This window comes from Parasteatoda tepidariorum, chromosome 7, assembly GCF_982258835.1.
Source record: "Parasteatoda tepidariorum strain Cologne lab strain chromosome 7, Ptep-v5.0, whole genome shotgun sequence".
Lineage (NCBI taxonomy): Eukaryota > Metazoa > Arthropoda > Arachnida > Araneae > Theridiidae > Parasteatoda > Parasteatoda tepidariorum.
In genome coordinates, this window is record NC_141761.1 from 51910051 (window position 1) to 51937715 (window position 27665).

General features: G+C 28.9%; 1 protein-coding gene across 8 annotated transcripts in view; it reads left to right on the forward strand.

Moving 5' to 3' along the window:
- Window positions 1-27665, forward strand: part of LOC107452032 (AT-rich interactive domain-containing protein cfi-1) — a 255777-nt gene that overhangs the window by 106933 nt on the left and 121179 nt on the right. For 4 of the 8 annotated variants that reach the window (XM_043039632.3, XM_071183473.2, XM_087167838.1 and 1 more), the window contains exon 3: window positions 3261-3341. The exons of the other annotated variants lie outside the window; for them this stretch is intronic. In XM_043039632.3, coding sequence (XP_042895566.3) covers window positions 3261-3341 — 81 coding nt within the window. The remainder of the gene's footprint in view (window positions 1-3260; window positions 3342-27665) is intronic. 8 annotated transcript variants of the gene reach the window in all.

Below are 27665 nucleotides of genomic sequence, written 5' to 3' on the forward strand. Positions count from 1 at the left end.
GTTATATTCTACTTAAGAGTTCATACAAATATCTTTCAATATATCGGTTGAATCATAGTGTACTTCGAATGTAGACATGCAAATCAAATTTCTATCTAAAGCTATTGATAAGCGTGAACATTGCATTAATAACTATCAACCTTTTAATTATGTATAAGGTGTGGATGTTAAATTTCTATCTAAGCCTATTGATAAACGTGAACTTAACTTCAATAACTATCAATTCTTAGCAATCCAAAAGCTTCCCAAAATTGATTGAATTGAAATGAAAGTTATTGTAATGAGAGTTCCAAAAAAATTATTGCTTTTTTTAAATCCTTATCAGACTTTATTTTTCAATACGAAATGGGAAAAATGTCTATACATATTTCGTATTTTTTCCATCAGCATTATTTATAAATCTTGATTTGCACTTGTTCATTCAGCATGAGTTTGACAATTCTTTTTATATTGTATTTACTAATAAATTTTTCTGTATCGTCCTAGAAAATTTTAACTCATAACCTTTATGAAATTTTTAAGGGACAGTTCAATTTAATTTAACGGTGTTATGCTCTCTTTCTGCGAAATTTTGAAAAACTTGCTATATGAAGCATCATTGATAAGCATTACACGCGAAAGTTAGAATGACTATTAAAATTTTTGAACTTTAGGCTTACTACGACTGCTATTATCCTTCCACTGTACTATAATTGAATACTTAAAGTATTTGTGCCTAAATTAGATATTTTTTAAAGTGTTTATTTTATGAATATAGACTAAAATTGGAACTTGATCCTGAAAAACTGGATCAAACTTACAACAGTTATAAAAATAGATATTATGCAGAGAATAAAAAAAGAAAGAAAGAAAGCGTTGTCAGTGACGACAGAGCTTTAGCAAAATAGTCTTTTAACCAGACAAAATGTAACTCTGCTTCATATGGTCCTAAAAATTTGAATGCGAAGAAACTTTTTTTTTTCTAATGACCACCTGGCTAATGACCTTTCGTCATACAGGCCTCTAAAAGGCAGATTTGTGGATCTCTCTTTCAAGGGCACCATATTAGGTGAGCCAACGTTGCTCCCACATTAAGGACAGATAGCACAGATAATGAAAGAACATGTAATTTCCTGGATTCGAACCCAGAACCTTTCTTATGCAAAGTCACTTTCATGACCCCTACACAGGCCAATCGACATGCGATGAAATTGAAGAATATAAATTTACCTTTAAAATTTCTCTGATAAAATGCTTGCGTTACAAAAAAAAAAAATTTACAAAAATTTTATATGATTTGTCATTTGAAAAACGACTAAAGACAATGATTTTATTATTTGACAAAATGAAAATTGTAATTAACCTTTTTATTTATTCTATAACAAAAAAAAATTATAATAAAAAAAAACACTGTTTTGTGGAAAAGTTAGGTATGTCCTTAATGACAAATACATTGCGCAAAGAAAGCCTCTTTAATGCGATCGGTAAAGATACTACAACACAAATACCAAAGTTATTTCTTCTTTTTAAAGGTAAAAACAACTGCAATTTAATTAGCGTTTCTGTTCAGTTGGCAGGCATAGTGGTGCTTTTATGCAGAGAAGAAGGCATCTCAATTACGAAGACAGTTTTTTTTTTTTTCAAAAACGACGTTTTCTACTCGTCTCTCGGGAACTTGTCTAGGAGTGGAAATTTTGCATTTCTTCCTATCCAGGACAATGCTAATTAATTTATTGGGTAAGCGAACAGCTGAGCAATTAGTATTAATTCTGTTGTAATGAAGAATCTTGGGCGAATTTTTTTTTTTTTTTTTTAATCTTAAAGGTCCCAATAAAGATTTCTTCAAATTCGATGAGCGAGTAATGCTATTTTAGGAAGTAGTGGAGATCTATCTTAATAGCTTATGAATGGAATTAATGGCAATACGCAACAATATTTTTAACTTTATAAACATTTTGTTTTCAAGTTAAGATAAACTTGAGGTTATTGAAACTTTTCTTAAGTCGTTTGGATCAAAACAAAACCAGCTTTTTGATTTTATTTACTTTTTTTAAATCTCTCCCTACAAAAACTACTCTCTACTTTATTTTTATTTCACCTGAGTGATTTTGATCAAACGACTCTTTTTCTTAAAACACACTTCAAGAAATCCTAGTTAAAACAAACCCGGATACTTAATTGTTATTTATATATAAAAAAAAAATTTAAAAAAATGAAATAAAATTATTGAGTTATTTTTTTTAGTTTAAAAGAAGCTGCTTTAGTTTTAAAAAAATTAGTTTAAAAGAAAGTCTTTTGAATTATTTAGTTACATTATTTGATTTTTTTAAAATTTAATGTTCAATTATTAAGATAGATAGAAACAGTCTAATGTTATTTTCTTTTCCAAAATAAAGTGTTTCAGAAAGTATATATATATATACAGTCAAACCCCGCTATAGTGAATCTTCAAGGGACCGAAATTTTGGTTCACTATAACCGGGAGGTCACTAAATCCGTACCGCAAACATTTTTAACTAATTTTCCGAACTGCTCCCTTTTATTACGCATTATTTAAATAAATGACCAATAAAAAGAAATACAAAAATGATTAAAAATCAATACGTAGTGACAAAAAATGTGTTAACTTTGATTTTTTATCACTCTTCGTGTTACGTTCAAAAAATTTAGGGATGGGAAACTGAGATAGAAGAAGTAAACAAGAACAAATGCTTATATCTACATTCCACTCAATAGATGGTTTTAAAAATCAGTATATGTATTTTATGTAGAAATTTCAAAATTAACAAAGAATGGAGAAAAAAATTCAGTCGAAGTCAGAAAAAAAGTTCATTATATCCAATTTCCTCTCTTCTCTTGCTTCACTATATCCACAAAAAATAATATTATATGTGTATAGTAAGGCAAGGGAGCGAATATTTCTTTCACTATATCCGAGAGTTCACTATAAACCATGTTCACTATAGCGGGGTTTGACTGTATATCTTTTTCATGAATAAACATTAATTTATGGTTTAATTATATTTATTTCACTTTCCGTTTCCAAAATGTGCACATCCATAAATCTTCTGTAATAATTTTCAGCGTTTCCAAAAGTGTTCCATTTGAATCTTTATGGTTGCAATTCGGAAGGGATAGTTGGACGATATCAAATATTTAAGCCATCCAAATTTCTTAATGATACTAACAAATTAATCAGTAACAGCCAGTAATTGAACTATAATTTGATATGTGATGCTAGTTTTCTTTGCTTTTAATTACAACAAGACCTATTGCTGCAGGTTCTCGCTGGTGTATCGCGACAGTCGCAGCAAAACAGTGATGACAGATTATTCAGTCCGGATGACGCTTCACACAAGAAGGTGAGGACCTTTTTTTTTAGCATCAAAAATCAATGACCCATGCTTCAACAAATTTTTTACAATTATGAATGCAATAGGATACCTACATGTGTGGGTATCTCAATCCTGATTGGTTGTTGAAACGTGGTTGGTTTGCCACACGGGCAAGCCTGCTTGGTGAAACCGAGCAAATTTAAGGCAGAGTATGCGTTTCTTGTTTTTCTGTGGCGCCATCTATGGCCACGAATACGACTTATGCCACACCAAACGTCACAGACGTTTCATAGGGTGGACCCATTCATTCATCCACAGATCGTAATTTTGACCTGAATCAGGGAACGATCTATCTCCAATCCAGTACCCCCAGAGGTATTAAACAGAGGCATTTGTTAACGTTAGCAACCAATAATTCCATTCTATTTCCAGTAAGCCAAGCCCGTAAAGTATCAACTCTTAATTGACACATTTCATATTCTTTCACAAAGATTTCAATTCTTTCACTACATATTTCTTAACACTAAAGCATGAAACCATGTAGAACAATAACAAACTGATTATGCATCGAAGTTGCAAGGTACACAAAACAAAACGGTTGAAATAAAATACTTGAAAAAGAAATTTTAGTTAAGTAAAAGACGAGGAAGCATTATATTTCATCTAATTCGATGTTTGATACTGCTGTGTATTTAATTAGCTTCACGTTAATTAACATTCTAACTTATGTGGAGAAATTTATCCATTTTGCTAATAAACGATCAGCTGTTGCTGTCGTCATAGGTCATATTTGTGGGTATCTGTGGTCTTCTTCGTGAAATGCAAGTATCCAATTTAATAGTTTTCGTTCCAATTTTAAAAAAAAATCAAATAACTTTAATTAGAAAAAGTTGACTAATCTGATGAAAAATGTGTGATTTATGTTTCAGAATTTATGCAATTTTCTATAAGAATACAATGAGCGTTGATTTTAAAATTCTTGAAGTCCTTAAATTCGACAAAATGAGGCCAAAATTGTCTGCAGGGAATCAGTTCCTAAATTAGCTACCTTAGTTAATTTTGAAAATATTTATTGTTTATTTTACCACTTAACTAATTTTGCGAGTTCTTCTTGTTATCCTATGTTGAAATATAAAATTGTTTGATGTTTAAAAAATGCTTTATGTTTATTTGGTACTCTTATTATTTTTTCTTTATTTGAATATTAGTTTGAAATTAAGAATTATGTAACTTTTCATAAATAGTATTTTCTGGAGAATAAAATGTTTTGTTTATTTTTATTAATATGAAACTGAATTCATGAATTCATTTTATTGTTTATAATACTTAATTTTGATTGAAATAAATCGATAAAAATAATAACGGTAAAGATCAAATAAATTTGCCGCACAAAATAATTATACAACACATATTAATATTAAAAAAAAAAAAAAAAAGAAAACTTGAAAATTTCGCACATTGAATTATTTTGTTATAAAAAATATCTGAAATGATAGAATACTTTAAAAAAAGTTAATCAGATAATATTTTACCTTAATTCGAGAGATTTAGTTTTTAGAATACGATCTTAAATGCTAAAATCTACTTTATCTCTTTCCGAAGCGAGGATAGGTTAGAGGCGTTGGTGGTGTTCTCATTTTTTAAAATAAAAAAAAATACATAGCCATAACATCTTTGGGTGGTTATTAATCTATCTCTGCTAACATGTCAGAAAAGTTTTGCAAAGCTTTCCCCGTCGTTATGCAATCCATAACATCGTACAAATCCTCCTTGAAAAATACTCTAGGAAAGGGGATATCACTTAATTGCCGATATTCTACCCTGTTTTTCCTATCTCGAAAAATGAATTTAGTTCGTCTTGTCGAAAGTTGGACTAAGGAGGCTTTTTATCTTTAAATAGCTGTTAGGATTAGGTAGCTCTCGGCATCTCAGCTATGGCTTTCTTTCTTTTTTTATTTATTTATCCTTCTCGACTTCTTTAATGCTAGCTCTAATATTTTTTCACCCTTTTTTTATGTAAAGGTCTTTAATTTTCTACTCCCCCTCAAGAGTTTATTATTACTTTTTTTTTCTTCTTCTTTCAACTTTAGTCTCGCGTTTAAATTGACGACAACTTCAATCCAAGTCCTGACTTAAAGCTTAAGTACTTTTTGGTTTGTTGTGTGTGTTATTATCATTTATTTTTCTTTCTTTTTTTTTTCTTCTTCCCCATAGTGTATGCTCATTTTTGTTCCTTGAATATATTTCAATTTAGATTTAAGTGACTATTTATATAGATTTTTTTTTTTTTTTTATCTCATGCCTTGGTGTTTTCGCTTTTTCCTTTAGCCTGAAAGAGACATTATCATATTTGCTTTGTTTGCTCAAAAACCACCCATTCATATTCCTTGCATCGGGGGTTAGTTTTACTCCTATTTTTCATAATTCTTGTTCTCTTTTTGTGAGAGCTGGAATTTTTTGTTCTTATTCCAGGCTTAAGTTAATGTTCCATTTTCGTGACGATTGTAAACATTTTGCCATTTGGGACAAGTGATAAATAAACGTGGGGTGTAAGTTTTTCTTATTTTTTTTTTCGGCTTAGTTCTTAGTTTCGGCTTTAGTGTTCTTTATTCAAAGTGCTCTCTCTAGGAAATTAATAATCTTTTTACGTTAAATGATTTGGCTTTGAAAAATCACAGGTCAACTAATTTCTAACTGATTGCTTAAAAATTAGTTACTGACACATAATGAGTGTTCAAAATATATACTAATATTGTTTCTGTATCTTTAAATGTGTATTTATGAACTTCTGATCCAAATTTTTAGCCGTCAGTGCACAAATATTATGGTTTCTCGGATTTTCTTAAAATTTTTGTTACTGGTATTTGATTTTAAATTTTTATTAGCAATTTTGAAATATTCGGAATCAATCATAAGCTCGGTGACAAAATGACGATTTCTTAATATTTTTTTCGAAAGTTAAAAATGGTGGTTTACTTTTCTACTATTCTTTACATTAAGATTTCTAGCATAAGGTACAAAAGCTTTGTTTTATTTTATTATTTTTTCGACTAAGGAAGTTCGAAGTAAGCACGTATCCCACATGAAGTCTTAGCGCCTTCGTTGGCAAGTTAATTTTCCTGTAAAACTTTTCTTCCTTGTAGGTACCAAGTTCTGCCGAAAAGAAACTTGTAGGGGTAATTACAGCAGCTATAGTTGCTTTTTATTGTTAATGTTTTGGAAGTTAATCATCATTTATTACAATTTGTCAAAGCAGTTTTTAATAAATTAAGAGTTACTGTTAAACGAAAATTAATAATTTTTTTTTATTATTGTAAAGTATTTTACTTTTATATTCGGATTTTATTTTTATAACTATATTATTATTGGATATATATAATCGGATATTAATTTACTTGGTATAATACAGTTATCTTTCATCATTAAAACCGATTAAATTTTCGTAGTTACCAACTAATGTATCGCCTCAAATTTTCATTTTCGGCTGCCTCCAAATAGTATGCAGGCACATAACGGGGAGGATAGAGATGGAAATTGATTATTTTGGATTTTTATTATTATTATTATACTGATTATTTGGATGATTATTTCTATAAGTGTTGAGGGGGTCCAAAATAATAAATAGAATTAACTTCTCTACAGGATTTAATAACGTGAAAAACTTCTTGAAAGCAAAATCTTTCTTTGAACTAGAAATAATGAAATTCCATGTCAGTTGCTTTATTTAGCCAACCTCGAACCAGTTCGACCAATTATTTTTTTAAATTTCTAAATTATTATTATTATTATTTTGGAAGTCTTGAGTCTATATTTATGTTAAATCTTGAGTTAATAGTCATTAGTGATTTCGATGATAAAAAGTAAAAACTTTTTATTTGTTTTTAAGCTATAAAATTAATTTCGAAACTAGATTTTTGTTTAATTAAATATTATGCTAATAATTTGGAAACAAAAGACAATCATATAAATACTAAAAATATTAGTTTTTTCAATTAAAAAAATAAGCCCGAGATTTTTTCACGGCAAAAACAGTATGATAAAATTGTCAAGAGCTTTTATCCCACAGACTAGTCTAATGAAAACTGGAACATATAAATAAAATATAATTTTTAAAAGAAATCATGTATCTAAGAAGATTTTCTAATATCTGATTCTTCCTGTGAAATTTTTTAAAAAAATATCAATAGTTTTGAATTAAACGACCAAAATATGAATGCTTTTTCTTTTTGAAAACTGAATTAATTAGTATTTAAAGGTTGAATACAGTACGGATTAAATTTGTATAAAACAAAAAGGGCTGTTTTGTGAGCATAAAATAATTTTTATAACTTCGATGTCTCGAAGAATTTCTTCAACGGTGACTGATGGATCAGCTAATGCCACGACCTCTTCTTTAACTATTTAAAAGTAAATGTATCCCTAATTAATGCAATTCTTTCCACCAACTCGTTGTTGGAATTGTCCTTAATCGATTTAATTCCCGGGACGAATTTTTTCTTTCCTTCTATCTATCTCATTGCGAGTTTACCACAATGATGCGGCAATTCATAGGCTAGCGTTTCCATTTTCTATGTTCTGAAAGAGAAAAGTTGAGGTCTGCAATTAAAGGGAAAATTTTTCGAAAAGTAATGAAAGAGTAAAATAAAATAAAGAAAAAAGTATTATAATGACGAAATCAAAATTCGAGGCGTTAATTATAAATCTCCGTAAATTACACCACCCTTTGTTTCCTTCCCCGTTCGGGAGAACAATAGGGTTAACGCCCAAAATCACGTGGTCCCTTCGAATACCCCTCATGACGTCACGAATGTGTTTAAATCAATAATATCCACATTTGGGTAGATGTTTATAGGGTGTGACGATACACAATGATATAAACAAACTAATCTTTTAATGAGCGAAATTAAGGTAATTCTTTAAAAAGAGAATAAACTTCAATTTAGATTTTACTTTTTAAATAAAGGATTTTTCTTTGTAGCTAGATTTAAAATTTGAAATATGTTCCCTTTCTATTAACAATAAAAAGAAAATTATTCAACTTAATTGCTAAGTTATATGCATCTAAGTTAGAAATAAACGCATGAATCGATGAATGTATATTATAAATTCATTTTAAAATATATCAGATTCAACATAAAGTTTTATTGTTTCTGTAGCGTTAGATGAACGCCAATACCAATTTTTATATATCAAATAATAGTCTTATGCTATATATATTGCATGCGTCGAAAAAAGTTTTTGAATACAAAATTCAAGGATAGAGAAAATTTAACCCCTGCATTTATTAAAATAAACAGAAAGTTTAAACTCAGAAACATAATTATAATCTGATAAAAAAGAAAAATTAAAATGTTAAATTAAGTGAAGATTGCTGTGATATACTTGTGAATTGCTAGTAAATTAATTTAAAAATAACAAAATAACTAATATTTTTTTTCCTTGGTGTTTCCAAGAGGGAAAAGTAACTGCTTTTAAATGTAAAGTATAAATAAAAATAGATAGGGTAAAAATTTTGTATTTTTTATTTTATTACCGTCGTTGAACAGCCGACCCTATTTTATGGGTTTACGATTGTTTATGTTCAACTCCATAGCCTTGTAATTTTGAGCCGAATGAAGAAGACAAGGGAACTCCTGGATCAAGTATTGTGAGAAATTTGCCATTGTGGAGGACTGGTAAATTGAGCATTTGATGTACAAAGTTCAATAGATATGTTTATCAGTACTTAATAATCATTTTTTTTCTTTTCTGATGTATGAAAATAGTTTAGAAGGCATAGTTTGGAAAGCTATTTTAAAGGTTTTTAATAAGATACTTTTGTTAGACCTGGAAAGTTTATAAAAGTGACAAATCATTTACTTAAAGAAAAAAAAATTGAAGCTTAAGTATTTACTATTTACTTGTAAATGAGATGCTATTAAAGGCGATAAAAGTACTTAAAAGTAATGATGTTAAAAAAAAGAAAAAGTAACATACAGAAAGAAAAAAATTTTTTTTTCCTCCTTATTTTGTCCTGCTATATCTGTGGAACTAGTTTTTTTTTTTCCCCCTTAAAGTTAAACGGATTTACGTAAATTTCTTCAATGAATATTTTGTACAACTTTTTAAGCAGGAAAAATTCCTGTTTTCTGTAAATAAATAAACTTAATCTACTGAGAATGATTGTTTAACAAGTTTCTAATTGCAGAAGATTTGGAAAAGCGCATGTTTCTTTTAAAGTGCACAACATTATTTCTCTTTCACAAAAGAACATTTTTTCTTCAAAATGCGATATTGCCGGTAAGTGATTAGAGAAAACAAAAAGGGGAAAAAATGCAAAATAACCGCTGAAGGAAAAGTATTTAGAGTTTCGGCTAAAAACACAATTTTTACATTATACTTTCTCTCTTTTAGATTTTCATTTCCTTTGGGTATTTAACAAAACTATAGTAGAAGTTATTTTAAATTTAAATCGTTGGTAGAAAATTTCTTACCTTAATTCCGTAATTATTCCTACAGAATTGTCATTCATAATAAATGATGTGGCTTTGCAATTTTAAAATTCCAGAGAAATCTAGTTTTTTATATCTATCTGTGATAACGGTAAAAATCCCGTAAACTTAAACAATGGATGTTTTTAATTATGAATGTAGATTTAATTACATTTCTTTACCTTACAAAAAGAAGCATTCCGATTAGGCATAGAGATAATTAAGAAAGGGGTGCGAGAAGGGGAAAGTAATTTACAGTTTCAGAAAGCTTGTTCCACTAGGGGATTCGAACCCGTTTTTGAAAGGGTTTTTTCTCTCTTCCTATCACTCCAATATTTGATTCCTTAAAATTTATTATTGCGGTTGCGATTGAAAATAATACGTTTTTCTCCTGTTTTTTTATTTTTTATTCTTCAGATAAAAGTGAATCAAATATTAATTCACTTTTTCATCTTTCCCTCTAAGAATTTATGAGAAGTGTTACTGAGTTTGCTAATTAACTTCAACAATAATTAGTTACATGATATTAATTAATGTTTAATTATTCTTTCTCGATGTATGTATTCATTCTGTTATAATTTACTTTTCCTGCAAATGAATATTATAATAAACAAAGAATGTATGAAATTCGATCAATTTGTTCTTTTTTTCTGCATTTGTTGATGGCAACGTTCATCAAAATGTCTAATCTAATAATGAAATGGTTGGGATTAGATGACTTTTCTTCTATTACGGTTTGTAACCAATTCAGATACTGTCATATTCGTTGTATGTGTTGTTATTACGTGACATTAAAATTTCAAAGCAATTCCCCTGATTTGTTTTGGTTTTTTCTTCATTTCTTTAGATATGAATTCATAATATTTCTGTTGCGTCAAAATATGTCATACCTTCGTTTTTGAGAACAACAAAAAATTTCATGCATATATTTACTTATATGCTTGGGTAAATAACCTTTAAAATTCTTCTTCTCATTTGAGTGACTTTTTTTTTTTTTATATAAATTGAGATTGGATATGTAATTTTATATTTTATAATATTTGAAATTTTGTACTTATTTTATGAATAGTAGAATTTTATCAGTTGTAGGAATGAGAAAGTAATTGAAACATGAAGGAGCAAAGAAAACAATTTGTCCAACTATTTCCAAATTCTTAGGAAAAAGTAAAAGGGTGTGCAATATATGAATTATGGTATAAATGAGAAATTGGGAAAGAAAAGTGGAATATTAACTGAAAGTTTAGTTTTGAATTTCTGAAATTTTCCTTCCTAATACTGAAAAAACTCAATCGCTTAAGATTTTGTTACGATTAAGATCTGTTATTTAAGAATATGTTATAACTTTGAAAAAGGAATTAAACATCTATTAATACTTAAAATTATGAATTTAAAAATATATTAAAAAATAAAAATATATAATAAAAACATTTTTTTATTTTATTCACTACCACTTAATGCAAACCATAAATGGAAAATATTTTAGTCAACTTAAAAATTATTATTAGGGAAATACACTATTTATATTTTGTTTGTTATAAAAATTTATATTTTAATTTATATAAATTTATATAAAAATTTAATTTCGTAAGCTATGAGGGTATATTTTTCTTTCTTCTTTATGATAACTATGAGTATATATTTACCTTAGTAAAAAAAAAAAAAAAAAAAAAAATTCCTTACAAATATACATAGAAATTCAAATAAATAACTTTAAGCTATGCAAAAATTTTATTTGTAGATTTTCTAAGTCCCATTGGAAAATAAAGGGTTAAACTTCTATTACAGCACAAGTTTTTTTTCTGTTGCGCCATTTTTTTCCTAATTAATTCAATGAAAGTTAGTTCGCTCCTCTGTTTTTTTTTTCTCTCCCTTCTTTTCTTAACGACATGAAATATGCCCGTGCTTCTTTTTATCTTTTTGGAGATGTTATGATTAAGAAAAATATGAGTCTGTTAAAACACTTAAACACGCAAGAAAGAGCTAAGTCTTCCGGAAGCTTTTTAAGAATTCCAAAAGCCCAAAGAACTCACCGCGATTCGTCTTCGTTGGTAGGACCAAGAAGAGTGATGACGCCTGTACAACGGTGGACGTGTGAATTGGAATACTTAGTTTAAACTTTAGTCAAGCCTGATGTCTTAGCATTGTTTTTTAAGCGAACATTTTCTTTTGGACATCCCCCATTCGCCACGGATGGCATTTCTCTTTTGTTCTTTAACGACTGGCAACACCGCGCTCTCATCTTGTTTTTTCTGCCTCTGTTTAATTTCTTTGAATTGTTGTTGGATTCTTATCTTCCTTCCTATTTAATGCCTTGGCTGAGATTCAAATTCAGACCCTCCGTATAGGTGACGAGTGGTGGAGGTCTGCCAGGCTTGAGGAGTTTTATTCTTGCCGCCAAACTGGGTGGGTGTCCTGCAGAGAGAGGGGGGGGATTTCTTTATGGATAAGAAGAATCATCACAGCTGAGCATTAAAATGTCGCATTATAAAGAGGGGGATGCTGTGTATAAGTTTTGCGGTTTTCATTATAAGATGCGTTTGCACAATCTTTCTTTTTTTTTTTTTTTTTTTTTTTTTTGAATGAATCAGTTATTTGGACTTTCCTTATACGTACAAAACAATTCAGAAGTCCTTAAATTTTAATGAGAATTCACTATCCTCCACTAAATAAACTAGTATATTCACTTTTTAAAAAAAAAAAAAAATTTTCTTTGGACGATAGTGTTTTTTGGGCTTTTCGAATTAACGCATTTTTCTACATATCACATATGTTTTATGATAAAATATAATAATTACTCAGTTTATAGTAGTTTTCCTTCCGGCTATGCACCTCGCGTGGAATGAGTAGAAACTCTATCTTAAACTGTTTATAAATATTTACAATTTGCGCTTTTCTCGATTCACGTAAGAAAAAATTTATTTTTGAAAAAAAAAAAAAACGGTTTTTCTTAAAAAAAAGATTTTGAATTTTTGAAAATCTTTCCCAAAAACTATCTTCTTTCAAATCCCCGTTTCCAGCCTAGCTAGACAAGGTCCATGAGTCTGTTCACCTTCAAAAAGTCTAAAACAAGTAAGGGTCTTTCTATAAGGTCTTATTTTAAAAGACCGAGGCAATCCAGTAGATGTTCAGGAATGCCTGGGCCGAAGAGCGCTTGATACAGAGGGCAAAACAATACAATAAAAACTATACAATTATGTATTAAAATAACTTACTGGGCGAATATGGTTGGGTCATTATGGCATTTATGGTTGGGTAATTATGACACTCTTTTTGTCGAAATTTTTAATAACCTTTTTGAGACCGAGTATCGTTGAGACTTCGCTCAATTTTCGCCTTCGAGGCGTTCTCGTTATGGCCTTGTTGAAACAAGCGTAAGAATTTTCAACGAGGATTCCAATGCATTTCATAGCATAATCTAGTCAACCGATTCTGGTCACCAAGGCGGGAAATTACATTTCCAAGTTGAAACAACTAAACACTGCTTAATATGTTCCTCGGCAATGAAACTTATTCCTCTTTCATGTTGCATTTTATTTTTAATAACTCTGGACTGTCAGTTGACCTGTTGTCTTTTTTTTTTGTTTCCTTTTTTTTTTTTTTTTGACAATATTTTACTGCAAAAGTGGAGTAAAATTCAAATTCTCCGTGTATTTTGGGACTAATTTTATACTGTTACCATAAACTGCAGAAAAAAAATTAAAATGTAAGAAAACTTATTTAGTTTCATTTTGAAACAAATGTGCTGTTAAATTTTTCGATCGCTTTAAAAAACATTAAAAAATACGACTGTAAAGTTTTTTAAATTGATGCTGTAGATAGGTACAGATAGTCTTAAAATGATTTTAAAAATAAAATTTTTTTAGTTGAGTATGTTGATGTAGCTACGCATTTTTAAGTCTCCAATCATTCTTTTGTCTTACCGTACAAACATCCGCATTTAGATTCGAAGCCTCTATCTAGTCCCCGAGGATATAAAGTGAAAATGAAGACTTAACGGTCCCTCGTAAATAATTTACCTCTTCCACCCCCTCAAGGGCATGGCTAAAAGCCAGATCAAAGAAAGGTGAAGGCGAATGTGGATTTTGGAACGCTTATCATTAACGTTAAAAATGTAAACATTGCGATTTGAAAAACTTTGTTTTTATAAAATGTTGTAGAAAGCATTAATTTCGGTGAAAATGTGTTTTGCATTGAACTGGTTTTGTTTGTATGAATCTTATTTGTTCAGTGTCAATAATCCCTTTTTTTTTAGTAATAATGATAACGAGGAGAAAAAACGTGATTCTCACCTTCTCTAAATTTCAAACTTTTGCAAAGTTCATTAAATTCTTCATTTTATTCGTTGGTTATTATAAACTGTTGAATAGTCTGCTTTTATAACTTGTAAACTTTTATCTGATCAAAGTAAATGAAAAAAATTACATTTGAATTCATAGATATTATTAAAATACATGCAAATAGAATGACATATTTAGCTGCGGGCTCTGATTTATTATTTCGCCAGAATGAAAAGTTTTTTGAAAATGAATGAAATTTTTTTTAAAAAAATATTTCTGTTTAATCTTGTGAAATCAAAGCTTTTCTGTGAGGAAATTTTATTTATTTATTTTTTTTTTAAAGTGTAAAATTGTAAATGAAAAATACATGATCTACTTCGAAATAAATGTGTTTTGAAATTTAACGACTAAAAGAAATATGATGTTAAAATGTTCTTTTTTTTCCTTCCCCCAAAAATACAAGTAAAACTTACTACTGCGTGACTATGATATTGTGTGTAACGCTTTAAAAAAAGAAATCCTAAATCCATAATATAAGCCATATATTAAAAAAGAAAAACTACTGTGATTGAGTTTTTTTTTTTTTTTTTTTTTTTTTTTTTTTTTTTTTTTTAAAAAAGAAGAAAAAAAACAGGAGTTTACTGAGCTCGAGAAAAAGCTTTCATTTTGTGATGTTAAGTTTTATATTGTTGGAAAAAAAAATTTTTACGAAATATCAAAAACATTTTTAAGAAATTGCTAATTTGGTGAGATTTTTTTACGTTTTTTTACGTAAGCCTGTGCAAGCAGATATGGGTGCAAATATTTGAAACCAGACTTGTCAGCCTCGAGATCGCTGCCATATATTGACTGTTACGAATTTACAGCAGTTTTTAAAACACCATTTTAACCACTAAAAAGTGTTATTTAGCAATGCAATCAAGCCTTGGAAAACGATCTTGAATATGTTTGAATTATTTTCACAAGTTTAATAATTTTTACGGAAATTTAATTTTAGAAAAAAAATGATGATTAAAAGAAAAACGTTTCGCACATTATACTAAAGAAGCATTAAATTTTTTGCCTCAATATTATTAATGTTTAAAGTATAAAAATTTATGTTCTGATAAAAAGTCCCTACTGTATTTGAAAAATTCCCTGTACAAATCTTTTATCACGCTATTTGTAATAACGTAAAAATATCCCTAATTATCATTTTGAAATGTCATCAACTGTGCCATAATCGACGATTTCATCAACTGTCCTGAAATGAATTGATAATGAAAATAAATTTTAAAGTTATATTTTTATTATCATTTCATTTATTAATAAATTTCAGAATCTACTACATTTTAAATGAATATCAATTCATGCATCATATTTGTTAATTTAAATGTGAATTAAAAATCATTTTTACAACTAAGCAATTTTTTTTAAAAATATTTAAATACATAAATTAAAAACTTTTCTTCTTTACTTCGTTCTTAAAGTCAAACTGAATGTCTTTAAAAAACAAAGCTTATTTGTTCTTTCTAAGACAAGAATTAAGTTAAGTTAAATTTAACATTGAAATTGAATTATCTGTTATTCCTGAGTCTTTTACAAAACAGTCATAGATAATTAAGACTTCCGACTTCTAGATCGATTTTAGTTGATTTAATTAGGCGTGAATGCGAATCGATTTAATACCAGTCACTTTTAAAGATTTGACAAGTCTTGAATCATTAACATAAGGGAATTTATTGTTGTGTAAGAATATGAATTTATATTAGTTCATTAGTTCATATTTTCTGCATTAGGTAGATCGGTGCGTATAATGAACAATTACAAAGATTTTGAAACTTAAAAAAAAAGATTAAAAATTAAAAAGGTGCATAACACATTGATAAAACAATAATTGAATGATGTTATTTAATATTAAGAATTTTAAAAACAAGAAAGAGATATTTACAGCTTAACCCTCTATACCGAAACTTTTTTCTGGCGTTTAAATATTTTTGGGATCAAGATTATTATTACATAAAATTAATTTGATTTTCAGGACTATTTTATTTCGGTGGAAAATGGGTGGAGATTTACCAAATTCTATCTAATAAACTTGAAATTAATAAACACATAAACAGCTCATAAATAACCAAATTTATAAATTCCGTGTTTTTATAAATTTGGGATTAAGATTAGAAATTGAGATTAGATTGGGATTAAGATACTATATTTCTGATATTAAGATTAGTTTATAAAAATAAGTTCATTTAGCTTATAATCTGAAATTAATTCGATTTTTAACACTATTTTATTTTGTGGGAAAATGGGTGAGTATTTATCAAAATATTATTTCATAAACTTGAAATTCTGTGCTTGTCAAAACAAACAAATTTATAAATTCTATATTTTTGCAGTTATTAAATCTGTAAGAAATGATCAAATAAACGAATACATAAAGCACAAGAGAAAATAGAACTTTGTCTCTTTTTGGGCCCCACTCTAACCTTCACAGTTACCCAAATTTGTGTGAACAATGCTTTCTTCTCTTATTTTTATCCCCTACTTTTTCAATGTTATCGAATATTGATTAAACATCAATAAAAAATTTTGCATCACCTAATTTCCATAAATGTGTTGAAACTACTAAATGATTTTGAGTGCTACAGCAGAGACGAAAAAATTCCTATTGATGATTTTTGGTATTAATTATTATTCTTATTTTATTTACTTGTTGTTTTTAAAATCTTCCCCTAAACTTCACAGTATTGTACTGGGAATTAGGTTTCATTTTTATCCATGGTTTTAATCAAACGGGGATTAATGATAAATAAAAAATAATAGGAATGAATCGGGTTTTTAAAATTGAACTTTCTCACATTCCTGGGTCATGTGAATAATCAGATAGGACGTGAATTTTTTTACCTTTATATGTGGACCGAACATGTAACTGTTTATTCGAAATAACGTAAAAACAAATTAAGCACCCACTTAAACAATGACGAGAATCGAAAAAAAAAATTGCGGGGAGGAGCAGAAAAAAAGAAGTACTAAAATAGGAGGGAAATAAAATTATTTATATTCTATTAGAATGAAATGTTGTGCATGTTGAAGGACATGCACATGTAGTAATACTTCTCAATTCAATATTTTTCTGTTAATAACAATACCCTGCATATTCTCCATCAAAGCTTAACTGTACAAAACAACCAATGAGCAATGTAAAACAACTTCATTAATGCTTATTCTTTCATATTACTTCTTTGTTATTAATATTTCATACTTTTGATTTATAATTAAAGTAGAAATGTTGAAGTGAATAATGATTTTAATTTCAAATTTTTTTTCGTCAAATTGATGTAATTACAATTACTAGTATATATTTCAAAAAAGACGTTTCATTCTGGCATGAAGTTTTTAGACTAACATGATGGATAAGGCGTGTAAGAATTTTAAGATTTTTCGAGTCCTAGAATTTCCGTAATTGATTAAATTTAATAAGATTTATGAACCTATTTTCATAACTCTTTATTTAATTCAAAGAAAAATGACACGCTCGATTTAGCATTGAGATTGACAAAACTCATGTGACACTGTTTTCCGGTTTAGGAGGATTGATCCAACTTAAATTGAATGCACGAATCAGGCAATTATTTATTAGATTCGCTAGATCAAAAAATTTTTTATTTTTTAGAGAGCAATTTAGTTGTCTGAGTTTGGAAGTGTATCATTTCATAGCTTTTATTGCTCTGAAAAAGAAACCGGTTTATAACAAGCGTTTCTGAAGTATTTTCTTAATTAAAAACCCTTTTTCATCTCTCAATTGCATTTCGTGTGCAATGACTTTCGTTGATATTATTAAATTGTATGTAAACTGACTTTTATTTTTTAAGAAGTCTGTTTGTCTGATAAATATTATGAAAAAATGTACCACACACCCATGCTTCGCAAACTTGATTCCATTATATGATTGTTCATCTGATTCGGAGACAAGGTTTTAATTTAACACCTTATTAAAGGTGCAACAATTTTCACTATACTATGATTCAAGATGTCGATATCATGGCTGAACATTGCATTGATCTTTCTAAGAAATTGTTTGCATAATCATCACTGCTTGATTAACAAAGAAACTACATTTTCTACAACAACAATTTTCACTATACAGTGAAACCTGCCAAGTTGACCACCCTTGTAAGTTGGGCACCTGCATAAGTTGACCTCAATTATCAAGAACGGAATTTTTCCTATATAATATAAAGAAGCAAAACCTTCGTAACTTGACCACCTGTCTATCTTGTATGTTGACCACTGAAATAAGTCAATTTTATCTAGGAGTATTATGAAATTCTATTCTAAAACCCTCATAAGTTGACCAGAAAAGAAAAATTAAGAAAATTTTCTGTCATTTTGGCAATGTATGTTAAAATTTCACTTGTTTGGTGAAATAGTGTAAAAAGCTAAGTGTAAAGCTTTTGTAAGTTGACCATCAGGGGAAACTGTAAGCTTTTGACCATTTCTTTCATCCGTTCATCGAAAACAGGTGTGTTAGTTGAAAAGTTGTTCTTCCAGTTGCAATAGTGAGCATTTGAATAAATGAATGCTCTGAAATATGCTTTGATCCTCTATTTATGGTCTTTGATCTTTAAGCGTAGTAAATAAATTTTAAAGTGTTCAAATAATTTTATTTTGTTAAAGTTTTCAAATTACATGTTTTCGTGTTCTGATATTTTAAGAAATTATATTTATTAAACACTTCACATGCATAACTAACGAAATAATTTTTTTTTTAAAAATTAGTTAAATATTAGAATAATACAATGTTATCAAATTGAAGTTCATTCAGGTTTAAACACATTTCTTAAGACATTCATTTGCATATTTTCTGAATAAAATTTTTAAGTCAAGTAAAAAAAAAAAATTAAATAGCAACATGATATAAGAAACGGAAAAGTAAACAATGACCCACCCCCTCTATAAGTTGACCACTTGTCTAAGTTGACCACTAAAACAATGCACCACAAGTGGTCAACTTACACAAGTTTTACTGTATTATGGTTCAAGATGTCGATATCATGGTTGAACATTGCATTGATCTTTCTAAGAGATTGTTTGCATAATCATCACTGTTTGATTAAAGAATAAACTACATTTTCTACAACAACAATTTTTACTATATTATGGATCAAGATGTCGATATTATGGTTGAACATTGCATTGATCTTTCTGAAAGATTGCTTGCATAATCATCACTGTTTGATTAACGAAGAAACTACATTTTCTACAACAACAATTTTCACTATATTATGGTTCAAGATGTCGATATTATGGTTGAACATTGCATTGATCTTTCTGAAAGATTGCTTGCATAATCATCACTGTTTGATTAACGAAGAAACTACATTTTCTACAACAACAATTTTCACTATATTATGGTTCAAGATGTCGATATTATGGTTGAACATTGCATTGATCTTTCTGAAAGATTGCTTGCATAATCATTACTGTTTGATTAACGAAGAAACTAATAGCGTTTTTACCTAAACTTCAATATTGATTAAATTTAACATGATTTTTTAAAAAATGGAAAATTATTTCATTTCCTATAAATTTCCAAGAAATGGAAAATTTAAGAGAAACGAAAAATTATTTTTGTGATAGCAATTAACTTGTTCCAAAGATATTTCCTTCACTTTTGCTTCTATAAATAAAATTCATATTTCTAAAAGAAAAAAAAGAAGAGTAAGGGAGAAAGAATTATCGAAAGTATATTTGCGTATACAATTGGGTAACTCTTTCACCAGGGGAACATATTTTTATAATCTTTTGTTTAATTTTATTCGTTGTTTTTGTTTTTAATTTTGTCACATTTTTTTTTTTCATTTTATTGTTTTTCCACTCAATTTCATTTTATTCTCTACTCCATTCGCTTGAAAGAAAGATGGAATATGTATTATAATATGCATGATTTTTCTTTAAATTCTTTTTTATGAAAAAATGAAAATTTACCAAGCCACCATACGTGACTTTTCAACCACTAAACGGTAACTTTTCAATATTAAAATTTTTTATCACCAAATGAGCGAAAAAAAAGAAAAAAGAAAAAACGAAATAGTTAACAGAAAAACAGCGTTTACTTTTTAGTTTTTTTCTTCTTTTTTTTTTAAATGCCTCTCAAACCAAAAGTGAAATTTAATATAATTCATCAGAATTTTGTTGTTCAGAAGCAATACAAAAGAAGAGACATTCTGTTATGCTAAAGCAAAATTTCATAAAATTTATTTCTGATTCTGAGAAGATTTTGATCAAATTCTTAGATTTTTCCCGGCGATCCCAAATTCTTTTCCCAACGGTTGCTCATACAAAATAGAATACTTATATGAGGAAAAATTTCCCCTCGAAACTGAAAGATATTCTTAATTTGCCATCACTGAATATGTTTTGAAGATTTTTTCCCCTTTTTCAAATGGTCAAAAAATTAGCATTACAAGAAGAGGCAGATGTGCTGTTGCGCTAGTTTTAGTTTGAAATTTCCCCTATTAGGAGGCCATAACTTGAAAAAAGAATCTTCTATTCGTGGTAAATAATGATATGTAAATGTCTGAGGGAAGCTGCTTCAATGTTTGTCATAATTCGGGTGATGTGGTCAATTATAGATGAAAAATTCGAAAACCTTTCACCACTTCCAAGTAATTGATTACAAATTGCTTCATTTGGATGGCAACATTTGCTTTTGTAAAGTAGTTTTAAAGCTTTAAATTGGCAAGGTTTTTTTTCTTTCTTCCCGACATTTTCTCTTTGAGTTTTTTCAACTCTTATAATAGCGTTTCTTTTGATAAAAAGCTACTCCAATAATGTTGCTTCAAATACGCCGTTATCTGGTTCCAAAAGTAAAATTAATTTTTATCTTTTTTATTCCTAACAGATTAAAAACAAAGAATGTGTATAAATAATAAAAAAATTTAATTGAAAATTTAAAAATTTGCTGTTGAATGTTATATTAGTAATAGATTAATATAATTAGTATTTTTTTTTTAATTTTCTTCATGATTCTTTTAAAATGTAAAAAATTATGTTATACACTCGGTTAAAATTTTCGCATATTGATAATCATTATCTGTAACCTGCTGTGTTAAATTACTTGAAATACCACAAGAAATTTATCCAGATTTTGAGAAGAAAGATTTTCCAACAAAAACACTGAAATAAAATTTTATGAAAAAATAGCCTCGTGATCTTCAGGCAACTTATTGAGATCCTACTTACTTTCAGTTTTGTGTCAAACTTAGTTTAGAGCATCATTTTTTTTCGTTGCATGTAGTTCACAATACTTTTTGCATTTGATGTGCATAGCCATTCCTAACCCTTGTTAAATTAAAATTTTACAGTGGATTTTTATTTAATAAAAAAAGCTATTACCTCCCCAGTATGTATTTTAGATTTTATAACCAGCACTGAACACCCGACCCAAGCCTGAGTTTACGACCAGCAATGTTCAACTCCGTAACCTTGTAATTTTGAACTCAACACAGAAGACAACCTCCTGGATCAAGCATTGGGACAAACTATAGCCTTAATGTGGGAATTTTTTATGAACTACTCCACATTTGCGTTATGTGGAGTCGGAAACCACAAAACCCTCCTACGGTTTTCTCGATATAAAAGAGATTCTATCCTATGATCCGTCTACAACTGAAGCTATTTTACATCAGCAGTGTGATCGGTGCGAGCCGGAAGTAGAATTTGTATTAACCAGCTACCACTGTGATTCGAACCTGGGCCATCTCATTGGGAGACGAATGCTCTATTCCGTGAGCCACCATCATTTGGTATCTAGTAAACTAAGCAAAAAGTAAAATAATAAAATAAAAATTTAAAGTAATAGTTCTTACATAATTCTTCTTGGGCGAATATTTATTATAATGTCTGAGTATAAAATCGTTTTAACTTATAATAAGAGGGGTAGCTTTAGAGTTCCATCGATAATAAAATGTAATACAACTCCATATTCTAAACGTTCTGGAATTCCGGTAAGGGATCTTGTAAACAAATGTCGGGTATGGGGGAACGTTATTTTATTTTTTTTATTACTTCTCTCACTGTTTCAAAGTAAGGGGATTGATGACCATCAAGAAGGGGACGGATTTCCGTTTCCTTTGCCTCCGTGACGACCCCCAAACGGATGAAAGGGGACGAATTGCATCAAATAGAAGTTTTTCTTCTAGTTTAGCTCGTTATAGAAAATACCCGTCAAGTGCCTTGAACTTATTAGAGAATGCACTTTATTTCAACTTAAATAAATCGATGTCGATAAAATATAAATCCGGTTATAATGAAAGAATAAAAGGAAACTGTTTTAAGTTTTAGGTAAGTTTGTTTCGAATTTAGAGATGAAAGGATGCAAAAAAAATTTTTTAGCATAACAGTAGGCTTTCAGTGAATTAAAATCTAGTAGCAGTGCAAGCAGGATCTGGTTTTGGCCTTAATTTTAGGAAACTATAAATTATATTCTGATTTAATACACATCCCCGGATTGTGGGTCAAAGTCCTCTTATTGTCTAGCTGAAGTGGAGAGTTCGATTGTCTGGATAACAAATTTTAATTTGGTTAGATTGCAAATGCAATATGTTCAACGGCGGTGGAAAAAGAATGTTATTTTTTTTTCTTTCTTTAATGTCTTGAAAATCTATGATATTTTAACCTGTCCAACAGTTCAAATCATTATGTAAACAATATTAAAAAAAATAATATGATTATTCAATTACTTATTTTCTAGAATATGCATTATAAATAAATGTTTTTGGTTTATTCAGTAAAATATTTGCAAATAAAATTACCTGACTTATATACCAAATGCTCATTACAGTTACTTGCTTTTTTTTCCTCGTTTTTCCCACCGGGTTTAAAATTTTGCGTATTTCATTTAAACACTACGTTTTAAATTTGTCTTTATCCATATTAAACCTTTTAATTTCTCGATGCAAATTAGATTTTACTCATAGTTGCTTTCAAATAAGCTGGACATCTTTAATTATAACCTGTTTTTAACAAAAGGGTAGAGAACCGTTTTTCAAGGACAGGAGAAAATGTGCCCGGTACCTCCCTTAGGGGTACTTTGTAATTTAATCCTCTCTGTAATCGTCTCCGGAAATAAAACAGCATCTGATACCGAAAAGAAGGTAAAAGTAATACCTCCGTTTTGCACATTTTAATAACTCTAGGTTGTAAAATTACGGAGATGAAATAATGCATATCCGCTGCTTACGATTTCTTTCAGATATCAAATGTAGGCAGGAAACGTCACGACTTTTTTACGAATGGCTTCACTTACTTTTTTTCTTCCATCTATTTATATGAATTAATTTGTTAATATATTTTCGTAAATGTTTCATTGCCATTGTTACTTGAAATTTCGAAATTGTTAAATAATTGTTCAAACATCCTTTTTTTTAAAAAAAAAATATTTAATTAATAAAATAATAATGTATTTTTTTTTTAATTTAGATATATTTTATTACATGTCAAGGTTTAAATAATTCAAATAGAATCTACTAACTAGTTAAAAGATTATTTGAAAAGCATTTTTTTTTTTAAGTTCTAAGTCGGTAAATTAGGAAAATTCCAAAACTCTTTCTTCTAACTTTGTTATTGATATATTAGTTCAAAATATTTTATGAATAAATAAAATAACAGCTATACGAGCTTATTAATCGTATTAATTGAGGTAATGAAAGAGATTTTGAAAAACGTGACGGTTTGCCTTAACTTGTACGTTATTTTGACTTCTCAAAGTATGCGTGAAATTTCTTTACAAATCGCAGTATTACTAACGCTCATGGCTAAAGGGTAGATAAAGAAGTTAGCCTTACGAGTAACATAGGATTTACGCTATGCTAAATCTCTCCAATTAGATGAAAGGTTTTTTTGATTAATTTAATGTATGACTATTTAAAACTTAAATGAAGAAAAACTATTTATCCTTTTCCTAAACTTCTTATTGATTTCGCAAAAGTTTATTTTTACAGCCGTTTTAAAACCTTTTTTTTTCTCGGTATATTTAGTATTCTTGTTTTCGTTGAAAAAGTTTTTTTCCCTACAGTATTCTTTACGATTCTGTATTCAGAAAGAAAGTTTTGTACAAAACTGAGGAATCACAAAACTCGTACTAATTTTTCCTCTAAATTTTCAAGATGGGGAATCTGATTTGTTTTCTTTTTAATCCATATATATCCATCATTTACTCATATAGTTTTATTTAATGCCTCTCTGTGCAGATGTATTCAGAAGAAAATACCCGATTGTGGAAATTAAAGTAGTAAAAAAAAAAAAAAATACACTAAAATAAAAACAATAAATTGCCTGATTTTCTTCAACATTTTATTGCCTAAACTTAAAACATAAATTGTGAGTTAAAATCTCAAAATAAATATTTGAATTTAAAAATGTCTTTTTCTACGTTACTATTTTTTATGTTTCGTTACAAACATAATTTTAATGATGGAAACAATTAGCAGCTTTTTTTTCCAATTAAGCTTCAATAAGAGTTTCATTTACTAGTTTTTTTTCCTTTCTTTCTCATTTGTTAAGAGTGATATTGTTCCATTCTGTGGCAGCCAATTTTTATCTAATATCTCTGTTGGCAGCATCCGTGAAAATTCAAAAAATCTATGGTAAGGGAAGACAAGAGGGGCCAATAATGGGTTTCGTTATAAAATTAGACCCCCACTACTTTTCTTTTTACGATCCACGTGTGCACATTAAAGGAACATATCTCCCTAGTCTGGCGAGCTTTTTATATCCGCGTTTAGTAGAATTTGGGGGGTTGAGTTAGGGGTACAAGTGCACGAAAAATGCAGATGACAAATCGAGCACAGTGTTGTAAAAAAATACAATGTGTGCAACTAACAAATTTAGATGATTTTCATTATTTCCATTCTCTCCAGGCATCATCAAATGTAGAATGCCTCAGTTTAAATATCGATAAATGTTTATACTTTTTGCCAATAATATTAAATAATCGTATTTTGTGTAAATATTATTAAATGTTCCTATTTTGTTCTAATATGCTATAATAATGTTCTTATTCTGTTCCAGTATCATTAAATCATCCTTTCCGATACCATTTAATTTTCCCATTGTGTTTGAATTTCATTTAATGTTTCCATTTCGCTCTAATAGCATTAATTTTTCTCCTGTGCTTTATTACATTTATGGGCTAGTAAAGATTATTAATAAATCTTTTAAATATTAGTGAGGATCCATATCGTGGGGATCGTTATATATTCAATAACCATATTTAAATATTTTTACATTTTAAAAAATATGAAAATAGTTATTTTCATTATTATTAGTTTTCAAAATATAATTTCTTGTTCCTCAGATATTTGCTTCGTATTTTAGATGAGTTCAACTATTGCGGAATTTAAATTAGGGAAACAAATAATGAATAAAAGAAAATTAAAGTGTGAATGTTAAATTATGATATAGTAATCCAGTAAATTGTTTTAATGCGATGCTTGTAAAAAAGAAGTATTAATTTTTTTCTTCTGAAAACATGCTTACATGGTATCTTTAATTTAAAGAATATTTATGATTCATTTTCTTACTTACTGGCTACCGCTTTTTTTAAACGTATATCTTTCAATCTCTAACAACTTAGCAAAATTAATTCGTCCTTTCATTAATTCTAACTTGCTGATATGAGTGAAGTGTCTATATTTGTAAGACACATTTTTCGCAATACGCATATTAACTTTCGCGTAAAAGTGTGATTTTTATCACCCTACCTAAGCTATAAATAATATTCGCTGAAAAAACTTTTTCGAATGAATTAAGGGAAGTTTCTATGAAAACAGAGTCATTATTTTTCGCTTGTAGGCTCCTTTTTTTACTATTAATAAGGAAATTTAACTGCAACCCAATAAAGAGAGATTTGAATATTATAAAAAACGGTAAAAGAATAAATATCAAATGAAATTGTTGCTTAAATATCTGGTGAATTAAATCATTACTACTGAAAGAAAACCGGGGTATTTATTACTACACATATCACAATGTTTGTGTGGTCCAAACACAACGCCATTTGTAGGTATTGTATGACTTCTAAGTTTTAGTGCTCTGATATGATATGTTACATGCTACTTTTCCATTTCTCCGACTATAAAATCGCCAATGAAAAATCACAAATAGCACTTAACTAAATTTATTTGCATCGACGAAATTGAAAAGTATGTCTTCTTTCAGGGATATTTCTTAATTCATTTTCTTTGTCATCAATAAAATTGAAATTAAATTTATCAGTTATGCAAACAAAAATAATTTTTTTTAGCATATTAAAATTCATGCTTTAACTTTTTAATTGATATTTTTCAACGTATGAGTGAAAAGGTATAATCGTGCTATATATATATGTATCATGCCGCATGACGTAATTATACACTAAATAACTTCGTTATATTCAGCAGTTGTTGCCATAATTTCTTCTTCTGGGAATTGTTTTAACCTTTCTAGAACAGCAAAGGACAAATAGAAAACAAATAGGCTGACTTTACATGTAGAAACATTCCTTCCCCCACAATATGACCTGAAAGTCCCGATAGGTCAACGTGATATCCATATCAGTCAAAGAAATAATAATAAAAAAAAAGATTCCCAATTTCTACTTTGTAGATTCGACCGATATGACCTTCTAAATCTCCTGAAATTACAGAAAATCTAGTATTCACCCCCCCCTCACAGGCTCCTAACTCCTCCTATTCTGCGAAATATCCAACATTACTCGAAGGGTTAGAAATATCAGACTCCATGAAAATTTCTCCGACCCCCATCAGCCTTTTTTTTTTTCTTCTTTGGGGGTAATCAAGGCCGGTTTTTATGGGGGTCGGACTATTCCAAGTTGTGTCTGTTGTTTATGGAAGTGACTACCTGATCTCCATCTGTTCCTGCTCCGTACTTGAAGCACCCCTATTCCCCGTCATTCATTCTCATGGTCCATTAACGTGAAGGGAAACTTTCTGGTGGGGAGGTGGGTGGCTCTGGCCAGATTGATGTTGTCCGATCATGCCTTGGTCAGTCATTTATCACGTGACAAACCGTAAATTTCCTGGCTCTCCAAAAAGTCCACTTGCGAACAGGGAAAAGAGACTAGACTTTGGAAAGAAATGTTCGACGATTTCTCTAATTATCCTCAGTATCCATTCTTTGGTTCATTACTTAATTCTGCTATTTCAGCATTTGTAGAATGAGTTTTTCCCCACTTCTTTTTTTTTTTATAAAATTATTATGAAATCGCATTTTTTTAACGTTAATTTGGAATTTTAGTTATCTTTCTCAAATATAGTACTATCCTTATCTTTCAAGAGTTCCACATCTTGGATAAAATTAATTTCATATTACGTAAAGACGAGCGTTTGCTTTTATGTATTATTGCTTTATACGCTCTTTCAACGTTCTTTTGCAGCATTAGTTACCTAGTTTGCAATTTAAAACATTATTGTAAGAATAATTTTGAAATATAAAACACTTAAGTTTTAAATACAAACACATACATTTATTCTCTTAGAAAAGAGCTTAGCTTGCAGGTACACGTTTTATTCCTCCTCCCTACTTTCTCAAAAACTTTTTTTTTCCTTACGATTTCATCA